Source organism: Phaeoacremonium minimum (genome assembly GCF_000392275.1).
Source record: "Phaeoacremonium minimum UCRPA7 unplaced genomic scaffold PA7_03_scaffold_479, whole genome shotgun sequence".
NCBI classification, from domain to species: domain Eukaryota; kingdom Fungi; phylum Ascomycota; class Sordariomycetes; order Togniniales; family Togniniaceae; genus Phaeoacremonium; species Phaeoacremonium minimum.
In genome coordinates this window covers 287,539-314,770 of record NW_006921381.1, presented here as the reverse complement: position 1 = coordinate 314,770, position 27,232 = coordinate 287,539, and the positions used below count along the sequence as shown (strand labels likewise).

The 27,232-nt window shown below is 52.3% G+C and overlaps 10 protein-coding genes across 10 annotated transcripts; 3 read left to right on the top strand and 7 right to left on the bottom strand.

Moving 5' to 3' along the window:
* Positions 1-2,130: 2,130 nt before the first annotated feature.
* UCRPA7_6576 (putative gpi anchored serine-threonine rich protein) lies at positions 2,131-2,913 on the top strand (the record flags this gene model as incomplete). Its single annotated transcript, XM_007919113.1, has 2 exons — positions 2,131-2,365; positions 2,423-2,913. The coding sequence occupies 2 exons, from the start codon at positions 2,131-2,133 to the stop codon at positions 2,911-2,913; spliced, it is 726 nt and encodes a 241-aa protein (XP_007917304.1).
* Positions 2,914-4,125: 1,212 nt separating this feature from the next.
* On the bottom strand, positions 4,126-5,782 carry UCRPA7_6575 (putative nitrate transporter protein; the record flags this gene model as incomplete). The annotated part of the gene is made up of 3 exons (XM_007919112.1): positions 4,126-5,410; positions 5,464-5,543; positions 5,606-5,782. The coding sequence occupies 3 exons, from the start codon at positions 5,780-5,782 to the stop codon at positions 4,126-4,128; spliced, it is 1,542 nt and encodes a 513-aa protein (XP_007917303.1).
* Positions 5,783-9,470: 3,688 nt separating this feature from the next.
* Positions 9,471-10,004, top strand: UCRPA7_6574 (putative duf1275 domain protein; the record flags this gene model as incomplete). Its single annotated transcript, XM_007919111.1, has 1 exon — positions 9,471-10,004. The coding sequence occupies one exon, from the start codon at positions 9,471-9,473 to the stop codon at positions 10,002-10,004; it is 534 nt and encodes a 177-aa protein (XP_007917302.1).
* Positions 10,005-10,185: 181 nt separating this feature from the next.
* Positions 10,186-10,966, bottom strand: UCRPA7_6573 (hypothetical protein; the record flags this gene model as incomplete). The annotated part of the gene is made up of 3 exons (XM_007919110.1): positions 10,186-10,265; positions 10,319-10,672; positions 10,789-10,966. 3 exons carry the CDS (start codon positions 10,964-10,966, stop codon positions 10,186-10,188), a joined length of 612 nt encoding a protein of 203 aa, XP_007917301.1.
* Positions 10,967-15,936: 4,970 nt separating this feature from the next.
* Positions 15,937-18,311, bottom strand: UCRPA7_6572 (putative prolyl oligopeptidase protein; the record flags this gene model as incomplete). Its single annotated transcript, XM_007919109.1, has 5 exons — positions 15,937-16,059; positions 16,114-16,230; positions 16,302-17,871; positions 17,926-18,131; positions 18,210-18,311. 5 exons carry the CDS (start codon positions 18,309-18,311, stop codon positions 15,937-15,939), a joined length of 2,118 nt encoding a protein of 705 aa, XP_007917300.1.
* Positions 18,312-19,068: 757 nt separating this feature from the next.
* UCRPA7_6571 (putative histone acetyltransferase subunit 4 protein) lies at positions 19,069-19,759 on the bottom strand (the record flags this gene model as incomplete). The annotated part of the gene is made up of 2 exons (XM_007919108.1): positions 19,069-19,545; positions 19,631-19,759. 2 exons carry the CDS (start codon positions 19,757-19,759, stop codon positions 19,069-19,071), a joined length of 606 nt encoding a protein of 201 aa, XP_007917299.1.
* A 1,208-nt stretch (positions 19,760-20,967) lies between these two features.
* UCRPA7_6570 (putative pwi domain mrna processing protein) lies at positions 20,968-22,064 on the bottom strand (the record flags this gene model as incomplete). The annotated part of the gene is made up of 5 exons (XM_007919107.1): positions 20,968-21,383; positions 21,445-21,484; positions 21,546-21,710; positions 21,782-21,872; positions 21,961-22,064. 5 exons carry the CDS (start codon positions 22,062-22,064, stop codon positions 20,968-20,970), a joined length of 816 nt encoding a protein of 271 aa, XP_007917298.1.
* Positions 22,065-23,099: 1,035 nt separating this feature from the next.
* UCRPA7_6569 (hypothetical protein) lies at positions 23,100-23,778 on the bottom strand (the record flags this gene model as incomplete). The annotated part of the gene is made up of 3 exons (XM_007919106.1): positions 23,100-23,312; positions 23,391-23,639; positions 23,746-23,778. The coding sequence occupies 3 exons, from the start codon at positions 23,776-23,778 to the stop codon at positions 23,100-23,102; spliced, it is 495 nt and encodes a 164-aa protein (XP_007917297.1).
* Positions 23,779-25,260: 1,482 nt separating this feature from the next.
* UCRPA7_6568 (putative 2-keto-4-pentenoate hydratase protein) lies at positions 25,261-26,115 on the top strand (the record flags this gene model as incomplete). Its single annotated transcript, XM_007919105.1, has 3 exons — positions 25,261-25,346; positions 25,421-25,632; positions 25,688-26,115. The coding sequence occupies 3 exons, from the start codon at positions 25,261-25,263 to the stop codon at positions 26,113-26,115; spliced, it is 726 nt and encodes a 241-aa protein (XP_007917296.1).
* Positions 26,116-26,217: 102 nt separating this feature from the next.
* UCRPA7_6567 (putative 3-hydroxyanthranilate -dioxygenase protein) lies at positions 26,218-26,872 on the bottom strand (the record flags this gene model as incomplete). The annotated part of the gene is made up of 3 exons (XM_007919104.1): positions 26,218-26,652; positions 26,702-26,777; positions 26,841-26,872. The coding sequence occupies 3 exons, from the start codon at positions 26,870-26,872 to the stop codon at positions 26,218-26,220; spliced, it is 543 nt and encodes a 180-aa protein (XP_007917295.1).
* Between the last annotated feature and the right edge of the window lie 360 nt (positions 26,873-27,232).

Sequence of the window (27,232 nt, the reverse complement as noted above, 5' to 3'; positions counted from 1 at the left end):
GAAGCTCAATTAACGGCTGTCCCCCTCCTGTCGGCTATTGTTGATCAGTGGACTCAGCCCCGGCAGTACAGAACATGCGAAGACCCGTCTCCTGTCAGATCTGTGATACCGCTGTTTTGCACTTGCTCGTATCGACCCGACACCCCAGAGTGGCCTTTTGCAGTAATTCCTGCGTGTGTCAAGGCGGGGTGCGGGGATCCAAGGGAAAAGGCATTGTGCTCTCACCACTGGAAGAGCATGGCTCAAGCCGTGTATGCCATGAGGTTCTCGCGGAATGCTGGAATGTTGATACCCGGAATAGCTACCATGAGGCCACGGAAATGGCACCAGGACTTACAAGGACGGGACTGCCGGCCGTTGGAATTGAATGGGCGGCGCCATCGACGCTTTCTTCCCCACAGAAGACCGGACGACGCGCTCTAAGCTGAGAAATGCAGCACGTAGGCTGCATATGTGGCGTATAGCCGCGAGCCCTACAAGTTCCCCGTCATCGCCGTCCAGTCAGCCTTCACGCCCAAAGTGTGTGGCCCCATTTTGAGACTGGCATTTGCGCTGGTGACTGGAAGACACCTAATCGAGTCTTACAAGAGTAACTTCCACATTCCAGCGTCGTAATATTGAATTTCTAAAATGCAGCTGCGCCTGGGAGCGGACGATCTTGTGCTCTCGTGGTACCACAGTATGCGCGCATACATCCACGACAGCTGTCTCTGGCTGCTTGTCGGACCTTACTCATCCGTCTCCCACAGCAGACTGGCGAGACTAACAGATATTATTATCTCATCCAAATCCATAGCCTTGCGGCGCTTGTCAGCTTTCGGATCGAGACGCCGTGCAGCAAAGGATAGCAAATGCAGCAATGTTATTATTTAGATTTGCCACTGAAGATCTTCAAGAGACCATTGTTCACGCTGGCATCCGTCACTCCACTTAGCGCTTGGCCGGGGGTAGATTGAATCTCGCTCAACCCTGCGGGAGAAACTCTAAAGCAGGATCGAGTGTTTAGAGATCGCCAGGGCCAGGCAGCCACAGGGGAATTTGAGGGGCAAAGGGGGCAGCCCTCCTGGGACGTCAAAGTGTTCTCCGAAGGCTGGCAGCACCAAAAGAGCCCCTTGTTCCCTTGTTGGCTCTTTTTTAACCCTGCAGGCTCCGTTTTGCTGCCGTCATACCAGTCGGTGACTGACTGTTGGTTACTGCATAGTAATGTTAGAGGCCGCACGAGTCCCACAGACGACGCCATTGGTTCCCAGGCTGAAAACTCAATTGTCAAGGGGATGAAGCTTGGCAGTGAGACGGAGGCTGAGCGCAGTTCGCTTGCTGGCCTAGACAGCCCGCTAGCCCCGAATCAGAGACACCACTTCTGCAAGTCGACGGGCAACCCCCTGGCCACGGCCCCATTCCAGCCAATGGCGCGTGCTGCCCGATTCTCTCATTAATTTCCGTCGCCAGACTCGTGCCCAGTGCCCACGATGTCGTGCCGCCCCCTGGACTTCGAATAGGCTTCTACACACACACAGTGCCAGTGCATTGTCAAGTCAAGCGCAAGAGCCTGCCTGCTTCTTACTCGGGCGCGAGAGGAGCTCGGGGCCGGCCCCAGCAGGCTCTCTCGCCTACTTACACTTACACGGCCCTCCACGAAGGGGGTACCCAGAGAGGACCAGGCCAATCCAGCTCCTGACAGGTTGCGAAAGGCGCAGCATCACACCGGCGGCATAACGTTACGCTAATCCGAAGCCAGGTAAGAGCAAAGTACCTGGTCTAGAGTACCTAGTCAGAGACCAAGGAGGAACACGGTGGTGTTGCTATTTTCTCCATCCGGCTTGACCTGCGCTCGTCGTCGTTCCCTTCCTTTTCTCCTACCTACCTCCTCCTCACTACTACCTCATCCTCAATTCCTCACCACCCACAAGTCGCTCACTAGTTATAAACCGCGTGTGTCTGCCTCACCGTCCAGCCGCGCCCAGCCGTTCTTTACAACACATATAGTCAATCTCTGCCCGCCCTTGCGTGCTTGACTACCCTTCCTTCAGCCCTTCTTCAACCCTTTCCACCACACTCTTTCATACAGACCTTTGCGTCCTTTCATCTTTCTTGTCTTAGTAACTTGTAATACACCGAACGCCCTTCAATATGCGCTTCACCGTCTCTGCTGCTGCCCTCCTGGCCTTCGCCGCCAAGGTCCTTGCCCAGGACCCCACCGCGGACTTCGATCCCATCCTGACTCCTGGCGAGGGCGAGACTCTTGACGCCGGCTCGACCTATAAGATCACCTGGGAGACTGTTGACAAGTACAATGGCACCGCGACCATCATCTTGATGGGCGGCAAGACCGAGAATACCCTAGAGCTCCTCGACCCTGTTGCCAGTGAGTAGCACCCCTGGTTTTCTACGGCTCCCGAGACAGCTTGCTAACCAGGAACAGGCTCAATCGACAACAGCGCGGGCGAGTATGACTGGAAGATCGCCTCGGATCTGGGTGCCGATGCCACATACGGCCTGAAGATCCAGTGGGACTCCGATGAGACTATCTTCCAGTATTCGTTCCCCTTCGCCATTGAGGGTAGCGGCGCTTCATCCAGCTCTTCGGCCTCTGGCTCCGGCACTGCCACCGTGACCAGCACTGTGACCTCTGCCTCTGCCTCTGGCACCTCCGGCTCCAGCTCCACCGGCAGCGTGGCCGAGACCATCACCTCTACCATCACATCCGAGAGCGGTATCCCTACCGCCAGCAGCAACCTGTCCACCACCGGCTCCCCCGCCACTACCGTCACATCCGTTGTCGTTCCGTCCGGCTCCGGCACTGGCTCTTCCGCGAGCGCCTCCCCAACTACCGTCACTGACAACGGTGCCGCCAAGCTCACCGGCAGCTTCATTGCTCTGTCCGGCCTGGTTGCTGCTGCTCTGCTGCTATAAGTGTGTCAATCTGCATGATTGTTGGAATAGCCCTGGAAAGGGGGTTCGTCTCTCATCTTTTTGCACATAGCGAACGGGCACAGGGGGCTCTCAAAAAGATCATTGATCAATCGTCAATCATCGTCATCATCGTCTCGGGATAATTGGTTCTGGCTGTCTGGTTTACCCCCCCTGTGTGAATACCAAGGGACATTGTTTTAGATATGTCGGTAATCGGCTTCGGAGTTCTTACATCTTGCTATACATCAAAAATTAAACTTCACATTTTGCATCCCTAAATGACTATCCCGTTTGCCCTAATGTCGATTACACGCGCCCTCTCTAGACTGCATCCTCTTGATTGCTTCATGGAGCTGCTTTCGTATATATACAGCGCCTTTGAGAGCTATGACTATCGTCCAGCTCTCTAAGCTTGTCTAGGCAAGCACCGATGGATGACGAGGGCGATTTCGGGAGCTCACTAGTTGCTTGAGTACTTTCGGGCACAGATGAGAGCCTCACAAAGAACCGAGCCCTACTTCGGCAGATGTCATCAACCAGGACTTGCGTTGAGTTCTGTGACAACCCGTCTATCTCGGGCTCCACAGCGTCTGCGAAGTGATCGGCAGGCGGGGACATGCGTACACTTTCCTCACACAACAGATCAAACAAGCAGGCCTTATCTCCATAAGATCGAGAAAAGCATTGGCCAACGCTTGATCGATCTCGCGCCTGTACACTGTGAGCTGAAGATGCAAAAGGGTGGTCTCGGTTGCCCTCCACCTCCAAGCCACCTGCAGATATGCAGCTCTCGGGACCCACCCACCAACATACCTTATCTTCGACATGGACGTCATTTGTTATCGGTCGCTCTGAGGACAAGTACACAATCAATGAAGTTCATGCTCTAGCTCGCAGTTATCACGATGCAAAAGGAAACAGAGACGTCATTATGAATCGGCCAAGTTCAATTGCAAATTCAAATCGCTGTATCAGGTATCGCCCGTTCCGACTCCCTAGCCTAGTAGCTCCGAAAATCAACAGTGTAGACGGTCTATCTCTCTACCTCCTTTTTTAGTAGCCTTTAACAGTCCTGTTCGATTGTAGATTCAATGAATTGGCTGCAATATACAACAAGATGGTATCGCTAAGACTCATTACGCTGACGGGACTCGCTCAAACACACGCCTCTCATAAAAATATATCATGCATCGGATAACTCATGTCGTAGTATTAGCGACCACCAATCTGGCCACGAGGCAGAGGCGGGATCCAGCAGACGAGAACGTTCAGCCCGATATGAATGCAGCCAATGACCCAGAATGCCTTTGCGTAGTTGGTCCCGTTGTCCATAAAGCGGAAGATGATGGCGAAGATGACACCGCCAAGGTTGCCACCAGCGCCAGTGAGACCCGAGACAATGCCGTTAGCAAAGGGGTGGACGTGAGGCACCAGGGCAAAGTTTGCGCCATTGCCGGCTTCGAGGAAGATGGCCATCAGAGCAATAAGTCCGGAGAAGGTGCTCGAGTCTTTAGGGTTGACCTTGCCAATGATGATAAGGAAGAGACCAGTCAGGATTCCACATACGTGGATCCAGCCTTTCTTCAGCCAGAGGTTGTGTCCACCCAGGTTATATAGGAGATCGGCGATGATTCCACCAAGTGGGCGGGTAACGACGTTCAGGAAGCCGAACATGGCTGCCCAGTTTGCGGACTCGGTCTGACCGAGCTTTGGAAAGTTCTTTAGGTAGTAGCTCGCAAGGATGGCGTTAATGGCAAGTTCGGCGCCGAACGAGCAGGAATAGGTCAAGATATGGACCCAGGTTTGTGGCGAGATAGAGACTTGCAATGCCTCTTTTGTTGTAGGTTTCACGACAACTTCGCCTCGAGCAGCCTGAAGCATCTCTTCTCTGGGGATTGGTGCCTCATGGTCACCGTACACAGGCTTTTTGTCCTGCTCTTCCATTGTAGTCCCAGTGTCACGCTCTGATGGCGGCTTCTCCGCGATGCTTCCAGGGACATCCACAAGTGGGTTCTCGAGGACACCATGGGCCTGAAGGTTCTCTTGTACGTGGGTCTTACGCTCACTCCACTTCCCGACTGGAGTGTCTGGGCAAAGGAGAAGCAGGCCGACACCAGTTGCAATGACCATGATCAAGGGAACGATGAAGGTCAGCCGCCAAGCTTTATCCGGGCTATGGCCATGAGCAACGAAGGAATCGAAGACAGCAGGCATAATAAAGTAGGTGATGCCACCGCCAGCATTGCCCCAGCCACCAGTAAAGGCATTTGCTGTACCGACGATATTCTTGTCGAAGAAGCCAGTAGACCAAACTTGACAAGGCACGAAGGAGCCGCCTAGGATACCGATGAAAAAGCGGCTGGCATATAGACCACTGGCGTTTTGCACGAGAGGAGCCAAGCCCATGGGAATGGATCCTAGCAGTAGAAGTCCACCAAAGACCAAGCGAGGTCCAAATTGATCACATAGCGGACCAGCGACGACACGGACGAGAAGTCTGGCACAGGTTAGAAAGGTGAATCTAATATATACTGCTTTTGGGAACCTTACGTGGCGCATAGGGACACAATGTTCGAGTTTGCTACTTGAGCAGGCGTCAACTTCAAGTCGGCCTTGATGGTATGCGTCAACTGTTGTAAAATCACTGGTTAGTAGATGTTCCCGTTCGATTCAGCACTTATAGATCTCGTACCAGTGGTGGAAACGTGTACCAAGCCCAGAATGCTATCATGAATCCGAACCAGGAGAAGAAAAACACGCGTCCGTACATGTTGATCGGGTTGAGGGCCGGTACGGATCGCGCCTTTCTATTGACTGGATTGACATCTGGTACCCTGTAAAGGTCCGAAAACTTGAAGTTGAGTCCCATTGTTGCGATTGTCTACACAGATATGCTGAACAATGACTAGATGCTCAAGGCAGTTTCAATATGTTGATGAGCGGGGGGTTTGGCCAGGTGACGCCAGCTTGATTATATACGGGACCAGATCATACAAGTCCTCGTTGTGTGATATGCTATACACCATATCAGCGATGGCTCCAGCAAAGCCAGCATCTCCGGATTCTGGGTTGACTTACAAAACTGGACTACTTCCGCGGACCACCCTTGCTTGTCCTTGTGGGGTTCTCTGCGGTTCGGAGAAACAAGTACCACAGTAGTAGGTCTGTCAGTTGTGGATGGATGGGTCCCAGAAATCAGTCTAGGCGATAGGGCTCTAGGCGGACTGCTAGCAACAATCTCTTATAAGAAAACAATAGTGTTCAAGTCGTTGACGTTTGGCCGTGAAAGTGGCCGATGACACGATCTTATTAGGTCCAGGCGTAATGCAAGATGACGAACTCAGCTGCAGCGTGCTGTTAATCACAACTGCGCAACCCTCCCAGGCAATCGTCGCTGCAGTTTGAGTGCGCGTGGGCTACTCCCTGTTGGAAGACCCGTGCTAGATGGGTCGAAGACGGCACCAGCGTGGCATGCAGAATCCAAGCAGATTCTTCGTCCTGAATGCTAATGAAGCGGCGTAATAAATGAGACAACGGGAGCTCTGAGACGACCGGGGCAGTAGAAAAAGCAAAGCAACCGTGCAACCATTGAAGAGTCCGAACCGTGTCCTTGCGCAGCATGTACCACCGTGATTCTCAATGTTCAGAGTCCCGAATACGCCCTCCGGATGCGTGAGGAGTTTCTCCGCTGTATCGCAACGATCATAAGTCACTAGCATGAACCGCTAATCGCTGGATCAACTGTTAGAGCAGATCATCTCTCTTCATTAGCTTGTAGAAGCACGTAGTGTGAAGTTGTACCAAAGGCACCTTGGCCTTATCGGAGAGTGTCTGAAATTGACAACTGTTGATTGGAGCACTCGGACTCACTAGAACTAATCAAGAATATCAAGGATTCTTGCTGTGGTGGTGCAAGGTTGGCATTGGCTGGTCTGGTCGACTCAGGCTGAGAGATAAGCAGCGAGACGATGTCACAAGCGACAAGACTTGGCCCGCCCTGAGAGAGATAAGACGCTGGCTGCTCCCGCTATACAAGTATGTTGATCTCCGCGGCACTTGTAAATGTGAAGGTTCTCTCTGTAATGACTGTTGGTTGTCTTGATTGTGCACCACAGATACCGATATTGCCTCATATGCTCCCAGTGTCTCCCAGCCGGATATTCGACTTTTCTCTTTATCTCAAGCAGCCACTGTCGCTCGACTGTGGCGGTCTTGGCTCCTCTGATGGCAAGCAGGCCAAGCAGACTTGAGTCCCAGGGCGTACTCAGAGATTGACTTGGACCGGCGACTTCATCAGAGCAAGCTGCTGCCATTGCTGGCCTGCGATCATGGCTGGCAAAAGTAGCAATGTCGTTGAACTGGTACCTTCAGTGCCGCTTTGCTTCTTGGCACTGAGCAACTAAAATGTGTAATGGCCTCTAATCAATGGCGCACGGGCCAAGGGACTGGCAAGCCCCCAAGGCCCCCACGCTGGTTCCGCTGGATGCTAAGTCGAGGCTCTGCTGCAAGTTCCAGGCTCCTTAGCCGAATATTTAGTGCTGTAGCTTCCCCGGAGATGTCCAAATCGTCAGGTACCGGCGCGCTACGGAGATGTAAATATCGTCTCTCTCTCCCCCATTTCCAAGAGTGCTTGAGAGGTCGAAGAGCAATTGTTCGACAGCATTCTCGTTCCCAGGGCTCTGGAACCGACACCTCTTCGTATTCTGGCTGCAGATCTCCTGAAATCTGACATGCAGAATGAATGTCCCTGCGTGTCCAATACAATGCCAGATCCTGCATGTTTCTATTGCTCTGCCAGAGTACTTAGGTAAAAAACAGCAATTCCTCAAGAGCAGAGATATCCAGTGACGAGAGACATGGTGCTCGTTGAGGCCTCAAAGTTTCTGTTTATCACTAGATGGGTAGTAATCCCTCCTTGAGAGACAATGATACCATTGCCGAACTACTATTTATTACCCTGGCGGAGTAGTACTCTATCGCCAATGCATGAACGTTCGCGCCAGCCTCAATTGAATCTCTAGTGCTCCTCTAGATGATTAGCCAACGATAAATCCTTGGATGTCGTTGCCACATTTATGTTTTTCGCGAAGATATTACTTTGTCAGTGGTCCTTCGCTGCTGTAGAAATATGGTATTTTCCCCTTCGCACCCGACGGGCAGCCATGTTGACAAATGCAGAGATGTCAAGGCCACTGGAGTCTCACTATATCTCACAACCACAAAAAATAGAGCGATATCTATGCCTGGTTCCCCCGGCCTCCCCCATAAGACTTGATGCCTCTCCATAAGCAAAATATCAACAGCAAGGAAAGCCATCGCTGTGCACAACTTAAAGCGGCTGTCGGCGGTTGTCGGTCCCCGATTTCAACCTAAGATGGATCCACTTTTCCCGTCCCGAGCCCCGTCCCGCCATCATGGCCGGCAGGTGTTCCCGCATCGCCTACCGGTATGAGTATCAAACAGGCCGACCGCCGACCATGCCTACTTCTCCTACGGGAAAAATTCGCCATCGATGGAAATCTTAGAGGACTTGGCAATCGCAATGTCATCATGAATGCCAGCGCTTTTTATTCCACCACACTCTACAGACCATGTCATCTCCATGATGCTTTCATCCGTATCGCTCACGGCACCTCGCGAAAGGCCTGACCGCTCACAACACCACAGGTACAGACCGCCAGATGCGTCCTTTGGGTATCAAATATCACAACTTAAGGCTTTCTTATTATGCATGTGTCCGTAGGCCCCTGCATTGTGTCAGGGTGTTCAGGAGATGGAGTTGCATCTCGTTGGCTCCTGTCACCTCCCCGTTCCCACCCGGCCGTTCTCGCCCGGGAGTCGGAGTGGAGACACTTATCATGACGCCGGGTGGCCACCACCAAGAATTCTTGCAAACCAAGACACTAAGGGCGGTCAACAAGCTTCTGGTCCCGGCCGGTTGCCGTTACCATCGGGATTGCCTTGGTGACTCGCACCAGTGTGCAGAATACTTTGTTTTCCTCGTGCAATGTGCAAATTCTAAGTTCTTGCCTCTCCTTTTCCTTCCAACCCTCAACAAAGCCCCTATTGTGGTCAACGTGATTAACTTGCAAACTCTCTCATTCTTACCTTAACGAAGACTTCATCCCTTGCAATCCAAGATATTACACATTACCCCTGTAACTCTTGCCCCCGAGATGTCAGAGACAACTCTGCAAGGAAGCCCTGATGAGGCAGAAACGGGCACCCATCTGCCTCCTCGAAACACTTCGTTTCCGAAAGCCGAAGCCAGCTCAACATCTCCGAACGTCCTCTCAAGGGCGAGAGATCACCTCGCAGCTCCCGTCCGTCCATCAGGGTTTGCGGAGCTCGAACTGATACTGTTGACTTTTTGTACTGGTATACAAGGTCAGTCAGTTCTTCGTCTATTAGACACCCCTATCCCCGCCGATGAAACACTAACCCGAAGTACTGCAGATGCTATATCCTTTCCCGAGTACCACTGCTTCGCCTCGAATCAAACGGGTAACACTGTCTTTCTCATGCTTGCCATCATACTACCTCATCTCGACGGCGAGATGTTCATAACAGCCAACATTGGCGTCGCCCTCGGCTTCTTCTTGGCTGCTGGATGGCTCACAGGCCAGCTGAGCCACATCGTGGGCCCGCGGCGTCGAGGGTGGTTGATCTTGTGCAACTTCATCCAGTCCTGTCTGGTCTTCGCGGCCGGTGCGATCCAACATGTGTATGGAACAGATCTCACAGGGCCACGAACCCTGGTTGTCATTGGACTGTTGGCGTTCGCTGCCGGGAGCCAAGTTGTCCAATCTAGGTCGCTGCAGATGACTGAGATCTCCACGGCTATGGCCACAGCGGCGTGGGTCGACCTGATGATCGACCCCAATCTATTCGTGTTGAAGAACCGCCCAAGGACAAGACGTGTTGCCTTCCTCGCCTCTCTTGTGCTCGGCTCGCTCCTGGGTGCCTACATCTATAAGACAGCAGGCTCTGCGGTCGCTCTGTTCGTGTCTGCCGGAGGGAAACTCCTCGTCACGGCCATGTACTTGTTTAATGGAGAAGACAAGAAGGTGCCATCAAGCGAGACTGTTTAATGTTTATGAAACTTAATGAATAACGACTGCTTGAGACAATCAGCGGGGTATAGAGCGGGCATATTAGACATTGGAATAGACATAGGGACTTAAAGTAGAGCGTTGGTTTGATTTGGTAACCATTCAACTATAATAGTAGAGTAATGAGTCAGAATCTTGTTATATTTTCACACCAGTCTCATTACAATTCCTTGAACTGCACGTGGAACATGTCACCTCCCGACCGCAATTCTCTCAAAAGACCAATATTGTTTGCAATAGCTAGATAGACAGTCAGCTCTGGAAGGGTGACACTCTCGAATAATTTCACCTACCACCGGGCTTTCCCTTTGCCTCGATATGAGCATCTTTACTCGTCCACCCAATCACCAGCTTGACAGCCTTTCCTTTCGGTCCATCTGGTGCCTGAGAGATCTCCTCCAGCACCTCTCCGTGCACGGCGCCAAGGTATCCTTCAGGTTTCTCGGCATCGACCTTCTCGCTGAAGTCCTTGACATTCTCCGCAAAGCCCGTCTCGGCCCCGTAGCCGGTGAAGATCTCTGTGGTGGGGGCCTCCAAGACGGCCGTGGCATCCGCGTTCAAAGTATGCGAGGCGACGCTGTCAGCCACGGCACTGAAGCTCGCCGGCGACGCATGGTTCGCTTTCGCATCATCGCAGGAGCTCCATACTAAACCCACTAGGTCAGCAATCCCGGAAGGAAGACACTTCTGAGACAATCAGGGTTCGGTAGCCATTTGAGTCGACAACGACTTTTTCATCCAGGTAATGAGGTCCTCCACCTACCAACAGACAGCACGCCCACGTTGGGATTTTCTAGTTGGCGACCGAAGAGTACCTTTTGAGAACCATCGGCACTTTTTACGCCCGCGATAGCGCTCTTCAAGGCTTCGTGAGCTCCATCGACGGTACTATTTGACTTGAGTTGTATGATGTAAAACTCTGTGACTGCTGATCCGCCCATTTTGATTTCACATTAATCGATCTTGTAAGGAAGTATGTGATTCAGCGCGTTGTTGCTGTGATAAATTGAGATTGGAGGCGTGACTTCGATGTCATATTACTCATGATAGCCCACAAAAACCCCAAGAAATGGCGAGATGATTTGCCAGCCAATTGAAACCCACCGAACCGCAACTCGATCTCCTTACCCCAACCTACTGGCTCGACTACAAGCGCGGGTCTAATCAGTTCTGGTCATGGCATTAAGATGAATACTTTGTTGATGAGGGTCTTGTTATCAGACTTGGTCACGCAGTTCACGAATGCATATTACTGATATTGGGGACAAGGTCGGGCTTGAATTCAAGATGTCCAGCTATCTAACTTTCGAGAATCAAACGTCATCTCTCCTGGACATAAATCCCCCACCCGTAGTCCCCCATTGTCAAGAGTGACTTCTCATAGCTTCCGAACCTGGGATTGAGGGGGGAGCTTTGGAGACAGCGTGACGGAAGCACAGCTATCCCCAGGAGACGTAACCAGCCCAGCTCGAGAGACAACAGCCTCCCTCCCATACAAGCGTTAGACTCACCCATCGGCATTCTTTGCAGAACGGTGACAGGATGGTGAGCCAGATCCTCCTCGGCCGAGTCCGAGACGCTGGCTTCGGGGCAAAGTAGCCTCTGCCGTGGTCATCTCATTCACAATCTTGACTTGATGAACGAGAATCGTGGCATGTCGCTCTTACTATTACGCTTATCCCCTTCAGAAAGGACCCCGCCTGATGAGACTGGCAGCCGAAGTTCGAAGGTGATCAGACCACAGAGAGTCGTACTCAGAATTCGATCCACGCTGCCCCGACGGCGGTGACGCATTTGTCTGCGCCGCGGTTGTAATCCCCCTCAATCAACACTATCCAGTTGTCACAGCTAGATGAGAAGCCTTTTGGAGATGTTCCCATCCCCGTCCCAAGTAGGCCTCGCGGCCCCTGCCTTTTGCGGCAAATCACAGTGTTTCTGGCCGCGAAACTTTTTCACATTTCAATCCCTGTACAAGGCCAATTGGGCAGTTTTTTTCTAGGAACCCTGCTGTGAGGTTTGCAGCTGTTGGTACTCCCTTAATTTTAAGGATTTAGGATCGAAATCCTGAGTACGAGGATACTCGTTGTCATCCGTGTTGCGAAATTTCGCATAAGTAGGCCTACGCCCCGTCTTGAGCACTTGTTCGCTCCGGTAATGGCCATTTGCCGACGAGCCACCTGTATGTTTGGATTGTGAATTGTCCTTCTTTATCCGCCTGCAACCCTTTATCTCATCCCGCAATTGCCGGGTAAGAGTGTCCAGGTGAAGGAGGCCATTTAATGTCGTGCCCAGGACAAGCTTTTGTACGAGCACCCGTGCGAGTAGCCCCTAACCCATGGTCAGTTGGTGTGAGATTTGGTTTAATGGATGTAACATACGAATTTCTGCTGGCTTCCGTTGAATTTCCGCGGAAGAGCAATTTCGTCAACGACACAAAAATCGCCGGTTGAGATCACATTCAAGTGCTAATCATCCATCCGGTCATTGATTATCGTAAATCGTCCAATATTCGTTCCAGAGCTTGAGATGCTCCTGGATGAACCATGTCTAGCTGCCATATCCTGGGAGGCAACTTAGCTATGATGTTTCTGCGAAAAATAGAAAGAAAGAACATACCAAATGACGCCATGTTTTCGCCTGCGACCGGTCTAAGTTGCAGTCATTTCGTCGTGAGAGGGTCATAATCCATGATATCTCTCGTCACATTGTCGCCAGCACTCATCGCGTGACTGGACAACGATTGGGCCTTTTAACGTCCTGCCCAGGACGATGTGCAGGCGTGTTGTTGAGAATTAGCATCATGAAGTTGTGGAGGTTAATTTAGCTTGGGGTAGACCATGACACCCATAGCCTGCCATGGGACATCAATGTCGTAGTGAGGCAACAAGCCTAGCCATCGCAAGACCGTTGCTAATCTGACACTTTGGGGTTGTCCCGATATCAGCAAAACCTACGCGTCTTGGGAGGCTTTTGGGTAAGGTTGCTCATGAGTGCATCGATGGCAAGATGCGTAGGCAGGTAACAGCGGGCCTCGGAGATCGTGGAATGATCATGTGCCGCAGACGGGCAGGGCTGCACTGAATCTCACATGGCGATGGTGATTTCCATCACTTGCCCGTGAAGCGTGTCTCATGAAGTCGATCGCGCGTCAGATCCTTGACAGGGACCAAGGATCGTATGTACATAAGGCACGGTAGGGAATACTCGCGGATGCGAAGTTCTGCAAGAGAGAAAACGAGTCAGTCAGACCGACTCGCACTCAAAATCACTCGGCTTGCGTTGTAAGAGATCCGACGCGGAGGTGTTGAGTTTGGTCGCAGGAGGTCATTGCCAACGAAATGCAAGGTGGAGGTAGATAACGCTGAACGTTTTATAGCGGGAGCTTTCAGGGGATACCTTAGGTTGTACGCGGCGGAGTCAGAGCTTTTGACCAATCAAGGTAGACAAGCCAGAGCTCCTTAGAGGTACCTAAATTGATAGGTTTAGGAGCGCCACTCAGCAGGTACTGTGCAGCGCTGTCAATTAGGTTCTAGGCGAGAAATAAGTGAAACATGAGGCTTGGACATACCCAGATACCTAGTAATAACGCCGCCTGGCCTGACCCAGCATGTCGGTCGCCTCATCATAGATATGGGGCCGAGCGAACTACAGCACGCCTGCGCCGTTAATGAAAAGTTGTTACCAACCTGAGTATGAATGAGTCTCCTGACCGCTTGGGTCAGGTCTCCTAGGGGAAACGATATGTCCATGCCGTCGGGAGGGTGCTCGTCGCGTCGACCCGTGTGATTGAAGGAATGTTCGAGGTCTTTTATTCGTCAAGTGGTAGGTGCCCTGACTTTACCACAGCGCCGAAGTGATATCCAGAAGAAAATATGGACAAATATCACGAGACAACCTTGGGTAGGTATCTAGGTAGGTATCGAGGGTAGTTAGCGTAGATATGAGCTGGCAGGCGTACCGGGACGGTCTTGGTGTTTTGATTTGGTTGCACTTCCAAGTCGGAATGGTGAAGCTGGGAGTTGACCAGAAAGCGCAAAAATATGCTCTGTCCAGGTGCTTCTATTATTTATTCCTTCATTGCTGTGTTGTCACGCGTATTCAATCGGTGAACGTGGATGGGGCAAGCCGCAATATTGACGGAGTCCTGGAAGGCAGGAGTTTGAGCTGGGCTGTGCCTGCCCTCTCTCGAGATCCAAAGATGGCTTATCTTCGGTCCTTCCTCACACGCTTATTTACCTTGCTTTGGGAAGCGGCATCCAAAGCCAGATTCTTGCAGGCAAGGACATGTCAAGTGCGCTCCATCTAGCATCACTTCCCAGTCGTTCCGATTTTGAGCCGTTCAAGATCAACGTTCTTACGCTACTCATCAGAGCTAGTCGTCAAGAACAATGTCATTTCGAAGAAAGGAATACTACTTGTCACAATGTATCAATCTACTCCTCCTCCAACAGCTGCCGCGGAACCCGAGACCAATGATAAGGTTCAAGAGTCGGCACTCAGAATTTTCTTCACGAGAGATTTCTTTGCAAGAAAGGACTTCAGAGACTGCCTCTCATCTTTGAAAGATGATTATAACAAGAATTTTGCGCACCTTCGCAATGAGATCATCACCCTTCAACAGGAGAGTATTGTTCGCGGCCAGAGCATCTCGTACCACTCACAGGTTCAACGTACTCAGAGCCAGCGCTTAGACAAGCTCGAAGGAATGTGCAGCAAAATCCAGCAAGGACTAGATAAGATCGAGACGACAGTATCCACCAAGTTCTCCATGCTCGAGCAGCGACTTAACGCCTATGAAGAGATAGGGCCAGCCTTGGAAAGCCAGAAGCAGTCACTTGACGCGTTCAAGCTTCAGTATCACCAAGACCGGAACAAAGACTTGGAAGTCACGACTCGACTGGAGACCGATATCATCAATGCCTCAAAGCCTACGGAGATGGCGGCAGATCATCTCAAGAATCATGGAGATCGACTTGATAAAGCAGAGAAGGAGTTAGCCAACCTTATCGATGCAGCGCGCCAGGCCGAGAAACACGAAGAGCAGATTAAACAGCCCACGCATGGAGCTGCTGCGGTATGCCCGGCTCAGATTAAACTTCTTAATTACTTGGTCGATCATCAGGACGGTCTCGAAGAGTTCATACAGCGAGTCAATCAGCATGCCCCTGAGTTATCTGCTACAGAGCAGAACGACTCCACACTCCAGCCCACCGCAAGCCCTTCAATAGACGCCTCCGTGGAAGGTGTTCTAGATGCTATCAACCCACCAAAGCCGCAGAGTACATCAGTAATCGCAGTCATGCGGCCTGAGAAAGCGAAGGGCATCGAAACAAGGCGGCTCTCGAAGGATGGGACGTCGGTGGAATTACGAGATTCAGCTTCAGAAGTGCAAAAGGCGCGGGCCAGAAAGCTTAAGCGCAGTTTTAGTATATACGACAAGAAACACAAAGAGAAAGAGTCCGAATCAGACGTGCAGCTCATCTGGAGCTTCATCAAGAGTGTTAAAGATAGACGCCTAGCTCTGAAGATACAGAGAACTCTTCATCGGAGCTATCCCCAGTTGGTCATGTTGAACTCAGCTGCCGCAGGCCAAGACGGTGCTTCCAAAATTGTGACGATTTCACAGGGTCTAAAATGGACCCAAGTGAGGGAGACGATATATCGTTCAAAGGTGTCTAGCTTCTCACCGACCTAGGGCTCATCGTTGTTGGCGCAGGAACGACGAATAGTAGGAGTATTCTCAGCCATTACTACGCTGAAAACCGCGAATCACAGAAGCATATTTCAAGGGTTAGATTAGACTAGATATCCGCTATATTTAGACTTTTTTCATGCGTTCGCCGCTTGGGATTCATGTCGTAAATTTTAAACCAAATATCGTGTCAGTTCCCGAGATCGTGGCCACGCTTCCCTAGTCCATCTCCAGATTTTCTGTCTCGTTGATCAAACCTGTCGTATCAAGGCCAGTGTACTTATTGATCCACCCAAAAACCTCCTTGTGCCAAACAAGCGAATTCTCTGGTTTGATAACCCACTAGATCCCATGTGTTAGCAAAATGTCTCTCGGCTATACATCACGAATACCTACATGATTCTCATCAGGAAACATCAATAGTCGACTTGGCACGCCCTTTTGCTGTAGAGTGTTGAATGCAGCCAGACCCTCGGTGATCGGTAGACGGTAATCCAATTCGCTGTGGATGATCTGCAGGTATTTCATCAGCATCAATTCCTTCGGCTGTTTAGAGTCAATGTGAGATTATGGAGGAGACTTACAAGCTCTGGAGTAGCCCACTCATTGATATGTGCCGCTGGATCCCATTTGGCATATCCTTCACGGTTCTCAAAGAACGAACCGCCGAAATCGTGACAAGGAAAGAAAAGCTCCTCGGTGCAATACATATTTAACGTAGAATAGACGCCGTCGTGACAGACCAATGCCTTGAACTTGCGTCCTAGGGGGTGCCCCTGGATCCAGTTGATCATGAAGCCTCCGTAGCTGGCTCCTAGTGCGACAGCATTATTTGTATCGACATACGGCAGGTTACCCTCAATGTACTCAAAGCAGTTGACCAGGTCGTTGTACGGCTTGCCACCCCAGTCGTCTTTGATTCCGTTCTGCAGAGCCATCCCGTAGCCGCTACTGCCTGTCGGATTCGGCAGCACGGCAACATAGCCCTGCTCTGCGAATGCAGCAGCGTTCCACCGTGTGCTCCAGCTATCGCCCCAAGCGCCTTGAGGTCCGCCGTGGATGAGGAATGCCAACGGGTATTTCTTGTTCTCGTCGAAATCTGAAGGTTTAACCACTAAGGCGTGGACATCATAGCCCCCGGCGCCCTTGAACCAGATCTCGTCAACCTGGCTGCGTGATAACCCCAAGGTCTTGCCGTTTTTGGTGTTTGAAGAGACAATGCTAGCGGAATTTTCGGACACGTCCACAACCGTGTAGATGGAGTTGTCGACCAAGGAGCTCTTACTCAGGAATACCTTGCTTCCATCAGTTCCCAGGGGCTTTATGTCACCAATGGAACCGTCACCAGTTGGAATGAGCTCTGGGGGTGCCTTCGCGTGCAGCGGATCAGCAGGCAACTTGAACAGCTTGTTCCGTGCCGCATCTTCGGCCGTGACATATAGCTCCTTGTCATCTTTGCTCCATAAGATTGTATCAGGTTTGAGATCCCAACTACCTTCGCCGTCATCAGTTTCATAGAACTCTTGTACACTGGCGAGATCTTTTACATCGGGGATAAGAAGCAGGTGGGGCTTGTCCGTCTCGTACTGGTTGCTCTTCATACGTGTAAAGGCAATCTTCTTGCCGTCATGCGAAAAGGTTGGCGAGGCACTGTACCCCTGAAGAGAACCGGTCTTGACTAGTTGAGGAGTTGGGGGTTTATCCTCAGTGAAGGTGGAAAGTGGCACATAGTACAAGTTGGTTTTTGTATATATTGCTGGATTAACTTTTGGGTCTGCAGCAATAAAGGCGATTCCGGAGCTGCTAATATCGAAGTCCCCGGTGCCTCCGAAGGGTGGGACAGGTGATTGTAGAGGTGTCCCAGCTAGAACGTTCACCAGGTCCGGAAGTTGTAGGGTGAAGCTTTCATCCGACTTCTTGAGAGCGCCGTACCAGATTGCATTTCTATTCTTGGTGACCCACGTATCCCAGTGCCGGACGAAGAGGCTTGTGTATACTTTGCCAGTCGAATGTGACTTCTTTTCATCCTCGGAGTGGTACATATGGCCTGAAGGGGTGGCTAATGCCGAACAAGCAAGTGCAATCGTTCCGTCTTCGAGTTCCTTCACCTTCAAGTTGGAAATGCCGCCCTTGAAAGAGCGGATTTCCTTTGGTCTGTCATTATATTAGCCATGTCACTTCCCAGAAACTCTTCACGTGGGCGCTAACTCTGAACCGGGGGTTGAAGCATCTGCAAGCATGAGCGAAGTACGGCCATTGTCACCACTCTTTAAGAATATGAACTCGGTCTCGCCAACCCATGTTGGCTCACTGTAGTTTAGGTCCTCAAACAAGAGGGTGGAATTGCCAGATTTGATGTCAAGAACACGGATTTGAGATGTCTTCTTGTGTTCCTCAAACGAATAGGTGGAGACCTAGCCTGATTAGCATCACAACCTCCCAATTACACACCTAATCTTGAGATTGAAGTCTGAGAAGGAGTGGGCTCTTACCGTAAACAGAGCAAGCTCACCGGTGCTATTGGGTACACCCGCAGACCGCCGTGGAGCAGACAATAGCACCTCAGGGGTGAACTTTGCAGCTTGGATAGTCATGCTGGCCGGACTTGAGGCAGTAAATCTCTTAGTACTCTTCTCGGAAAACATGTAGGGGATGTTTCGCCGAGGAAAGACGGGAGGTTGGAAAGGAATATAAATCTTCAGAACCTGCGTGGCAAAGGTCCTGACCTGAGACGAGAAGCTCCTGCCCGCCGAGGAAGGTCCCGTCATCCTCCAACTACCAGGGACCTAAGCTTATGCCAGTGCTGTAAGGTTAAGCAGGGCAAAGTCGGTGGCTGACAGGCCCCGCCTTACTGGCTGGACTGGGTCATCGTAGGGCTGTCGGAGAGGGGCAGGTCCTCCATATTACGCCCGGAACTTACCCCTCACTATACCTATCAAGGTACGCATTTCAAGGTCTATTCACACCCTTCGGAGGAGGTCTTGCGAGAAGTTGGAGAGTCTAGACTCTGTACTTGAGGTACCTTCCAATAGCCGATTAATTGATGGTATGAACATAGCAAGGAATTAATCTGATTGCTCAAAAGACTTGCTTCTTCTCTCCTCTGTTCTACGATTCCTATGGATCTATGAAGGAAGAGAATCGCAGCATAGGTCTTCATATATTAGAGAAACAGTTACTCCTGAACACCATGCTGAGAGGTCCTCTTCACCCTTTTCCAAACGCCAAAGCAAGCATGTGAGCCAACATGCGAATCCCAATGAACAAGTCACCTCAAAGGATCAATCAAGGATCTCGGTACAGATAGCCTGCGGCCTTGAAGACCGTGAGACTGTGGACCGCGCGAACGGCTCATTTCCTCACAGCGCCAAAGTTCGTCCTAACCTTCTTCGTCTCCTTGGCATCCGTCTCGCTGTCCTCGCCAACCGGCGCGTTCGCAGCACTCTTCTTGCTCGCTTTATCTTTCTTACTGCCACCTCCGCCGCCGCCCTTCGTCCCGCCCGCCGTGGCGCTCGTCGGCGTCCCGCTGCCGCTGTGGTCCTTGTCCTTGTCCTTGAGGTTGCCGAAGCTCGTGCTCACCGGCGTCGGCGCGTGACTAGCAGGCGTCGAGCCAGGCGTCGCCGCACCGTCGCCGCCGCCATTCGCGCCGTACGACACCGAGCTGCGGCTGAAGACGCGGTTCTGCTCCGTCAGGCCAGCTCGCCTCCTCTGCGCCGCCGCGGCAGTCGTGCCCTTTGTGTACGCGTCGAACCCCGTGATGATGTTGCCCGACGGCGTGTTCTCCAGGTAGTCGGTCTCCTTCTGGAAGATGGCCTCTTCGTGCGCGGCCTGTACCAAATCCCACGTTAGCATTCCCCATGTACCGCAAAAGACGTCGTCCGCAGCGAGGAATAGGCGAGGCGCCGTAGCTTACCAGAGTCCGCTCTAACATCCGCTTCCTCGCGAGCAGCTCCTTGAGGTGTTGTCGCGACTTCTCGTAAAACGGGACGCCAGCAGGCACGTCGCCGTTGGCGCCCGCGGCCGGCGCATTGTTCTCTGCCATTGCTGGTGTGGATGGTGGCTTGATTTGAAGTTGCGGCTTCTGGCTCGCGGCTGCGCCCTGATCGCCGTGCCCGTTTTCCTGGCTAGCCATTTTTCGATATCACGTGATGTCCTTGATTGAAATGCCTTCAGTCAGGATAACATCAGATGTCGCTTGCCAAAAGAATCATATCACGATGATGGAAAGAGCAAAAATTGATCAGGATGTATTGAAGCTCGAGATATTTCTCAAGGTGGTTGCAGGATTTGGAGAAGAGAATCTACCACCCTTGCCCCCTGCGGCCTTCCAATACGAGGGCAAAGGATGCGTGCAATTCGAAGAAGTCTCACATAACGTCAGAACCATAAAGATTTGGCACCTATTTATCGTATCCATTTGCAATTACTTCTGTCTGGGAATTCTGAGCCCTATCATGAGACGTGGATTTACTGACCAGCAAATTCGGGGAATAGCTAGAAGCTTTCGGGGTCATATCCGTAGCCAATTACATAAGGTATCCAGAACAGAGTACATATTATTCTCGTGACTTCAGAACCGGTTAGCCTCAGACGTTGCTTGAGCCGCTTTTTGAGGATCTCATCTTGATAAGTCTCTCCTTGAGCTCTTTCTCGCGCTGTTCGGTCGACTGTTGCTGAGAAGACTTCGGCTAGGTTGTTCATGGCTAGTCAGTTAGACGTTTGACCAACGATGACCTTCAATCCCTAACATCCCCAAGGAGACTTAGCGTACCTTCGAAGAGGCGGATGTAGGCCGTTCATGGGAGGAGGGTTTGGGCCTGTCTTCGTTTTCGGAATCATCAGCTGAGCGGCTTCGTGAACGAGAAATAGAAGAGGTGTTATGTCTCCGCTCCCTTGGGCTGTCTCGACTCAACCTCCCATCTCTTCCTCCTTGGCTGACACTTCTGCTGCGGGCCCTCGGCCGCCGCCGATAGGCTGGTGATCTAGACGGACTCTTGCTGTGAGTTAGTTCACGCTTTCTAAGGGGACGCGATCTTCGTGCACCTCCACGAGAAGCGCTGCGGCTTCGACTTCGGCTGTCACGACCAGATCTTCGAAGTGGGCTGCGGCCCCGGGAACGGGACGGAGACCGGGAGTAGCGATCAGATCCGGCCGAGGATGGAGATCTGGAGAATCTCCGTCTTCGTACCGGAGATCTGCTTCGAGGAGAATACTTCCGCCGCTTGGGTGGAGGCGAGGGCGATTCTCGTCCTAAGGAGGGAGACCGCCTACGCGGGCGATAGTTGTTCTCGCGCAGTGGAGAGCGAGATCTCTTGCGAGCCTCGCGGTAGGGGGGTGACGAGCGCGGTAAAGGGCTGCGCCGCCGAGGAGGGCTGTTAGACCTGGGGCTCGATCGACGACTACCAGACGCACTGGAAGCTGGGGAGCGTGATCTGGGGGCAGAGTTGGCTGAAGCGGACCGGCTGTGGGACCGACGTCGCCTCTCATCACGTTGTGCAGGCCGCCGGTCTCTAGGGACGTATGTATCCCGGCGCGCAGGACCTCTATTGAAGTCACGATCTCGAACATCTCGACCACGAGGTGGTGGGGAGCGTGAGCGGCTCCGGCCACGACCGAAGCCTCGGCCACGATTGAAAGAGGTTCTGTCACCACGCCCGCCACGCCAACTATCTCCGCGGGTGCCTCCGCCTCGGCCCCGACCACGATCTCGGCGTTCCGCTTCCTCACGTCGAACACGCGCTTCCTCGGCGGCCTTGTCGGCCTCAATCTGTAGAAATTGCTGTCAGAAACATGGTTTGATTGTGAGTGCAGACAACCCCAGCGCGTACCTTCTCCTGGATAAGCTCCAGCTTCTTTGCCTCCAGCAACTCCTTAGGAACGCCCTGAGGGCTAGTCTGTGCGCTCAAACATAGCTTCCACAGTTCCTTGCAGAATATCGCAGTATCCTTGTCGAGGAACCCAGTAAGCTGGATCTGAAGGGATTTGATATCGGGCTGCGAGGGCGGAAGGTTAGCGAATATTCAATTCAACGCCCTGCAAGGCGGCAACGCGTGAAGAAACTCACATATCGGGAGCCCTCTATCAAATTGAAGCAGAGTTCAGTAACAACATCGTCCTCGCTCCCTAAAATCTCGGATATCTTGCCTGCAATCCACCTAGACGCGCAGCCGCTGTCAGTACGATTGATCGACACGAGACCGCACCGAGACGCGGATCAGCTCGCAGGAGGACGGATCAACTCACTTTTTCATGACCTGCAGGTTCACCTTGGTCATGTCAACCTTCTGGTTGAACTCGGGAGGGAATTTGGTGCTCTTGAGCAGCTTCGCGTCCACGCCTGAAGCCATCTTGGGGGAAGCTGGAGCTAAACTTTGCAGTTGGGAGAATCTGCCCAAACCAAAACCGCTTGTGACGTCGGGGAGAAAAGGCGCTGGGCCGGCAAGAGTTTCTGAGCTAAGACCCAGCTGTGGCCCCCCCTCTAGGCACACCCTCCAGGGCTTAGCGAATCCACTGGCTTTACCCCTGCAGCGCTAGAAGCCGGCGAGCTAGGTAGCTCGCTTAGCTGCGTAATAATTGTCGATGACAATTGTCAAAGCTTTTTGATGCTCGTTTTGTCCGCGTTTTGGTTGAGTAACAGCCCAGAACTCTGTGGTTCGGGTGAGTAGACTGTGAGTAGCTCAATGGGCCATAAAGAAACACTCGTACTACGAATATTTGGAAGTTGGGTCTTATCCCAAAGGCTACATAAGCAGAGATGTGGCGTATGGCTTCACGAAAATACGTAAGTCTGTACGGTGTACATGGAACATGGTATCTCAGACCGATTGAATCCACAGAAGTCCGTACGACCTTGAGAATCCTTTGAGACTTAGTTTGTATGGGAACTTGGGGACATACTCACTCGTAGGATGTTTTTAAAGTCTTTTCATGGGGTACATTTTGCTAAAATGAGGATTACTGTTGTGTACGAGAGAAGCAATGCACCTTCTTCTAGACTGACCACTGCGTATGATGATTGTGTCACAGACAACTCGGACGCTTTAAAAGAGTATGAGTTCTTTATAGAGCTGGGAAGGTGGGGGTGGATATAAAGTCCTGAGAAACAGCCGTCTCTGTCTTATGTTACACCGTAAGCCATACCCTAAAGACCATTCTTGTCCACGGGATCATCCATTCATTCCCGCCAGTAGTCTCCAGGTCTCGTCATTAACCCGATGATCATGGGGCTTTGTTCCCTCAAGTCATAACCCTAATGTCCTGTATATCCACGTATGTACTGACCCAATTCGCCAATAACGCCACAAGACCGTAGTCGCCGAGACTCCCGGGTGCTGCAACCTATAACGCCGTGAGAAGAGCAAGTCGTTAGTCGCGAACCGTCTTTACGTCGTTCTCGGATATGTGAATCGTGGAGACGCTCGGTGTTCGGGGGCTGTGAGTTCCTTCTTCTCAGCAGCCTGCGCTTGCTGTCTTGCAGCCAAGGCACTGATCTTCTCTCGAGCCTTCAACAGGCTCGTGTTATCCTGTTGTTTAAGCTTGGCCCGAATCTCGTACAGAGCCATCAACGTGCTCGCGCGATCGACGTCATCCTCGGGCTGTGACCGGCATTTCTCAGTGACAAGAACACTCACAGTAGTGAGTACAGAAGAAGGCTGATTATGAAAAGAGCTCACGTCAAAGTCCCTGCGCGGCGTGCCCGGCATGGAGCCTTGAGCCGAATTAGAGCGTGTGAGGGGAGGGGTGAGGATCTTGCGCCCGAACTTGTCGAATCGGGTCGCGGGCGAGCCGTTACGCTGGATAACGGTCGCTGAGGCCGAAGCGACACGCTGATGGTGTCGCTGCTCCGGAGGCTTCAGCTCATTCTGAGGATGTGATGTGATGGTCTTGTTGGCGCTCACGAGGGCGACGGCGGCTTGGGGTTCCTATTTGTTGCAACATTGATCAGTCTCGATATCACAGTGTTGCGAGATGGCGCAGAAATGCGCGGCGACAGTCGAAGAGAAGCGAGATGCGAGAATCCGAGCTTACGGCAGCATTGAGATCACTGAGATCAGCGAGCATCTGGGCTAACTGTATGCTCTCCATTTTGGTGGTGGATTTTTTTCAATATTCGGTGCGCATAGGTAAGATGCAGTGGTTAGGTAGGCGGTGGGTTTTCTGCGGGGGAAAATGCGGGCGGTTTTGAGTGGTGGTGTCGTGCCTGACGACAGCTGCAGGTATGACAGAATTATAAAGGGATGTGATATTGTTTCAGGGGAGATGGGCGATGCAGAGAGCCGAGCAGAAAGTAGTAAAACAGGATGATGGAAATGGCGATGACGATGATGCGGATGATGATGTCGTGTTCTGTTCTCTCTGGGGGAAATCATAGACCGGCTGAACTGAAAGGCCCAAAAAAAGGCTGTCTGACCGGTTTGCGCTTTGCCCAGCGATCTGGGGAGGAGCGATGAGCTCACTGAGTTGATCCAAATGTGGGGAGAGCTCTAGTGAAGGGGCTCTGAAAGGCGGGGTGCCCAGCCTGCCCAGCGCCTAAAAGGCTCTGCTGGATAAGGATAGCAGGAGTCAAACGTATGTAAGGCAAGGGCGACCGGCCAGGACGGGCGAGGGGTAAGGAGGCAATCTATCCAATTTGGAAGCTCGATTCCCTTCTGCAGGGTGCACGCAGTCGGGCACACGGCAGCCACGGCACCATTAGGCTGCCTACTACAGGGTACCTAGGTACAGTACCTAACGTACCTAGGTAGTAGGTAGGTGTGCAGTAACGTACCTAGATAGCCCAACTAAGGCAACTGCCCGCCTGTGTTCGAGGCGTCTTGATTAGCCAGAGCCCACTAAAGAAGGGTCCCCCCACGCTGTAGCAGGTACTCTGCAGTACTCTACAGGAGGTGTGGCTGCCACCGTAGGCCGACAGACAAGCCACTGATGAAAGTGAGGCGCTCCCTGAGGTGGGTAATTAGCGCAGCTTTGATTTGCTCGATCTCCGACTTCCTACGCCCGGCCCCTTCCTAATCTCTCCGTTCCAGGCCTTGCAGCGCGCGCTACCTGCCCTCCCACCTCCCAACCGGCGACAAGGACCGATCTACGTTAGGCATTAGGTAGCTTTCCGTAGTGAAATACCACCAATTCGACTCCCGCGACACCGGAACCGCCTTCCCCAGACCTCACATCTTCGACAGGCCAATCATCTGCAGGTTAGCCGGTCTTACATCCGTACATTCGCAAAGAAACAGAGCTTTCCACCCCGGCAGGTCCTTGTGGAACAACGAATTTTGCTTTGTCGAAGCTCACAAACACAGGTAAGTTCTGAATTTTATACAGCGTCTGTTGCTGCCGGTCTTGATATCCGGCGTGGGCTCGGCAATCACAACTAGCCCCGACTCCGAGCCCGGCGTCGTTTTTACGATATCTCTGGGTTTGGAGGCGCAAATGCTGCCGGCCAGCACAGTCGCGAGCCGAACCCCTCACAACACCCGCCCTCACACCTGCAGGTGTATAAGTTTGCGGCTTAGCTGACCCTGAATCCCGTTTGTCTCTCTTAGCAAGATGAGTCTGTTCTTTAAGCGCGGCCTTACGACCATGTCGTCCCTCAAGAACGCACGCAAGGTAGTCTGCATTGGCCGCAACTATGCGTAAGCCACACCCTGCGCTCTCCAGCGGCTCTTCAGCCTTACTTAAACATGCGCATGCTGACATTGACCAATAGGGACCATGTCACTGAGCTGAACAACACAAGGCCCAAGCAGCCTTTCTTCTTCCTCAAGCCCGCCTCCTCAATTGTCCTCCCCGGCGCCGGCCCAGTCATCCGCCCCAAGGGAGTCGATCTGCACTATGAGGTCGAGCTCGCGCTCATCATGGGCAAGCCGGTCAAGGACCTCAAGCCTGATGATGAGCAGGGCGCCATTGACGCCATTGAGAGTAAGTTACACGTCGTACAGTTGGTGAAAAGACAATGAGCGCTGATTGTACACAGGCTACGCTCTGGCCATTGACATGACCGCGCGAAACATCCAAAATGAGGCCAAGAAGAAGGGTCTGCCGTGGGACATTGCTAAGGGTTTCGATACTTTCCTCCCCGTCAGCAACATCATCCCCAAGTCGGCCATTCCCGATCCTCACAACGTTGAGCTGTTCCTGCAGGTCAACGGTGAGTATCACCAGCAAGACTCAACCGAGCTGCTGCTCTTCAGGATACCTCGTATCCTCAGCGACATCTCCAGGGTCATGGCACTCGAGGAGGGCGACATCGTGTTGACCGGCACCCCCAAGGGCGTCGGCCCGGTCGTCCCTGGCGACGTGATGCGCGCCGGTATCCGCGTCGACGGCAAGGAGCTGGAGGAGGGCAAGATTGAGATCCCCGTGGAAGAGTCAACTGGCGCCTACGTCTACAGCGAAACTTAGGAAGTGTCTTGGAGAAACTGGGCGCATTCAACCTGGAGTTGGGATTGCACGTGCACTTCTGAACATATAGAATACAAAATCTGCCAATTAAATACTCAAACCTCATTCCAAGTTCGGGTCCTTGATGGACCCTGGCTTCGGCGCTACATCAGCTATCTCGCCACACTTCTTACACCTCCTCTGCTCTTCATCTGCCTTGAACGCCTCGACAGCCGCCTTGATCTGCGTGCCCAGGTCGGTGCAGTGGAACGAAGCCTCGTGGACGAGCTCCCGGCAGTTCTGGCAGTACCATTGCATGCGGTCCACCGACGCCTCAGGTCGCCTCTGCTCTAGAACAACGCCCACGGTGTTGGCGAACCGGACGGGGTTGTGCGGAGTGTTCCCCGGGAGGAGAAACATGTCTCCTTCCCTGATGATGATGTCCTTGAACTCGCCGCCGTCAACGACCTTGAGCATCATGGCGCCCTTGTACTGGTAGAACCACTCCGGCGTCTCGTTGATGTGATAGTCTGTCCGTGCGTTTGGGCCACCGACGATCTGAGTTGGTCAGTAAGACTCTCCATACGTGGCACGAGCCTCAACTAACCATGACAGTGAAGCCTTCATTGTAGACACAGTAGTTGTTGATTGGTGGTTTGAGTAAATGAGAGTTCTCCTCCAGCCTGTGACCCATCAGTACATGTGAAGAGACACAAGGTCATGAACTTAGACTCTTCAGAACTGACCACTTTGGCAAATTTACTGGAGTCGAGAGCATTGTGTATTGTTGGTGGATCTCAGGCAGATGAGGCGATTTCAAGCTTTTCGAGTTGAGTAAGGGCTTGTTGTGTCTTCACATAGGAACAGACAAAGTGACGACTTATATGAAGTAACTCGGCCGAATCCAAGTGACTCAGAGCGCCCGAGATTAACAGTTGCAGCAGGGCTTAGATTTTCACAGTCTCTGAATTATTAATGCCGATTTATTTTAGTTCTTGTCCGAGGTCGCCGGCTTAGGTCCCGTCAGAATCGTCTGTTCATAGTCTTTCCTTATCGACGGGTGCGAACCGCAGTTACCCCGCTGTATCCGGAAGAGCTTCCAGCATCCTAGGTGTAGTGGGGGTGGCCCTAGCTTCGC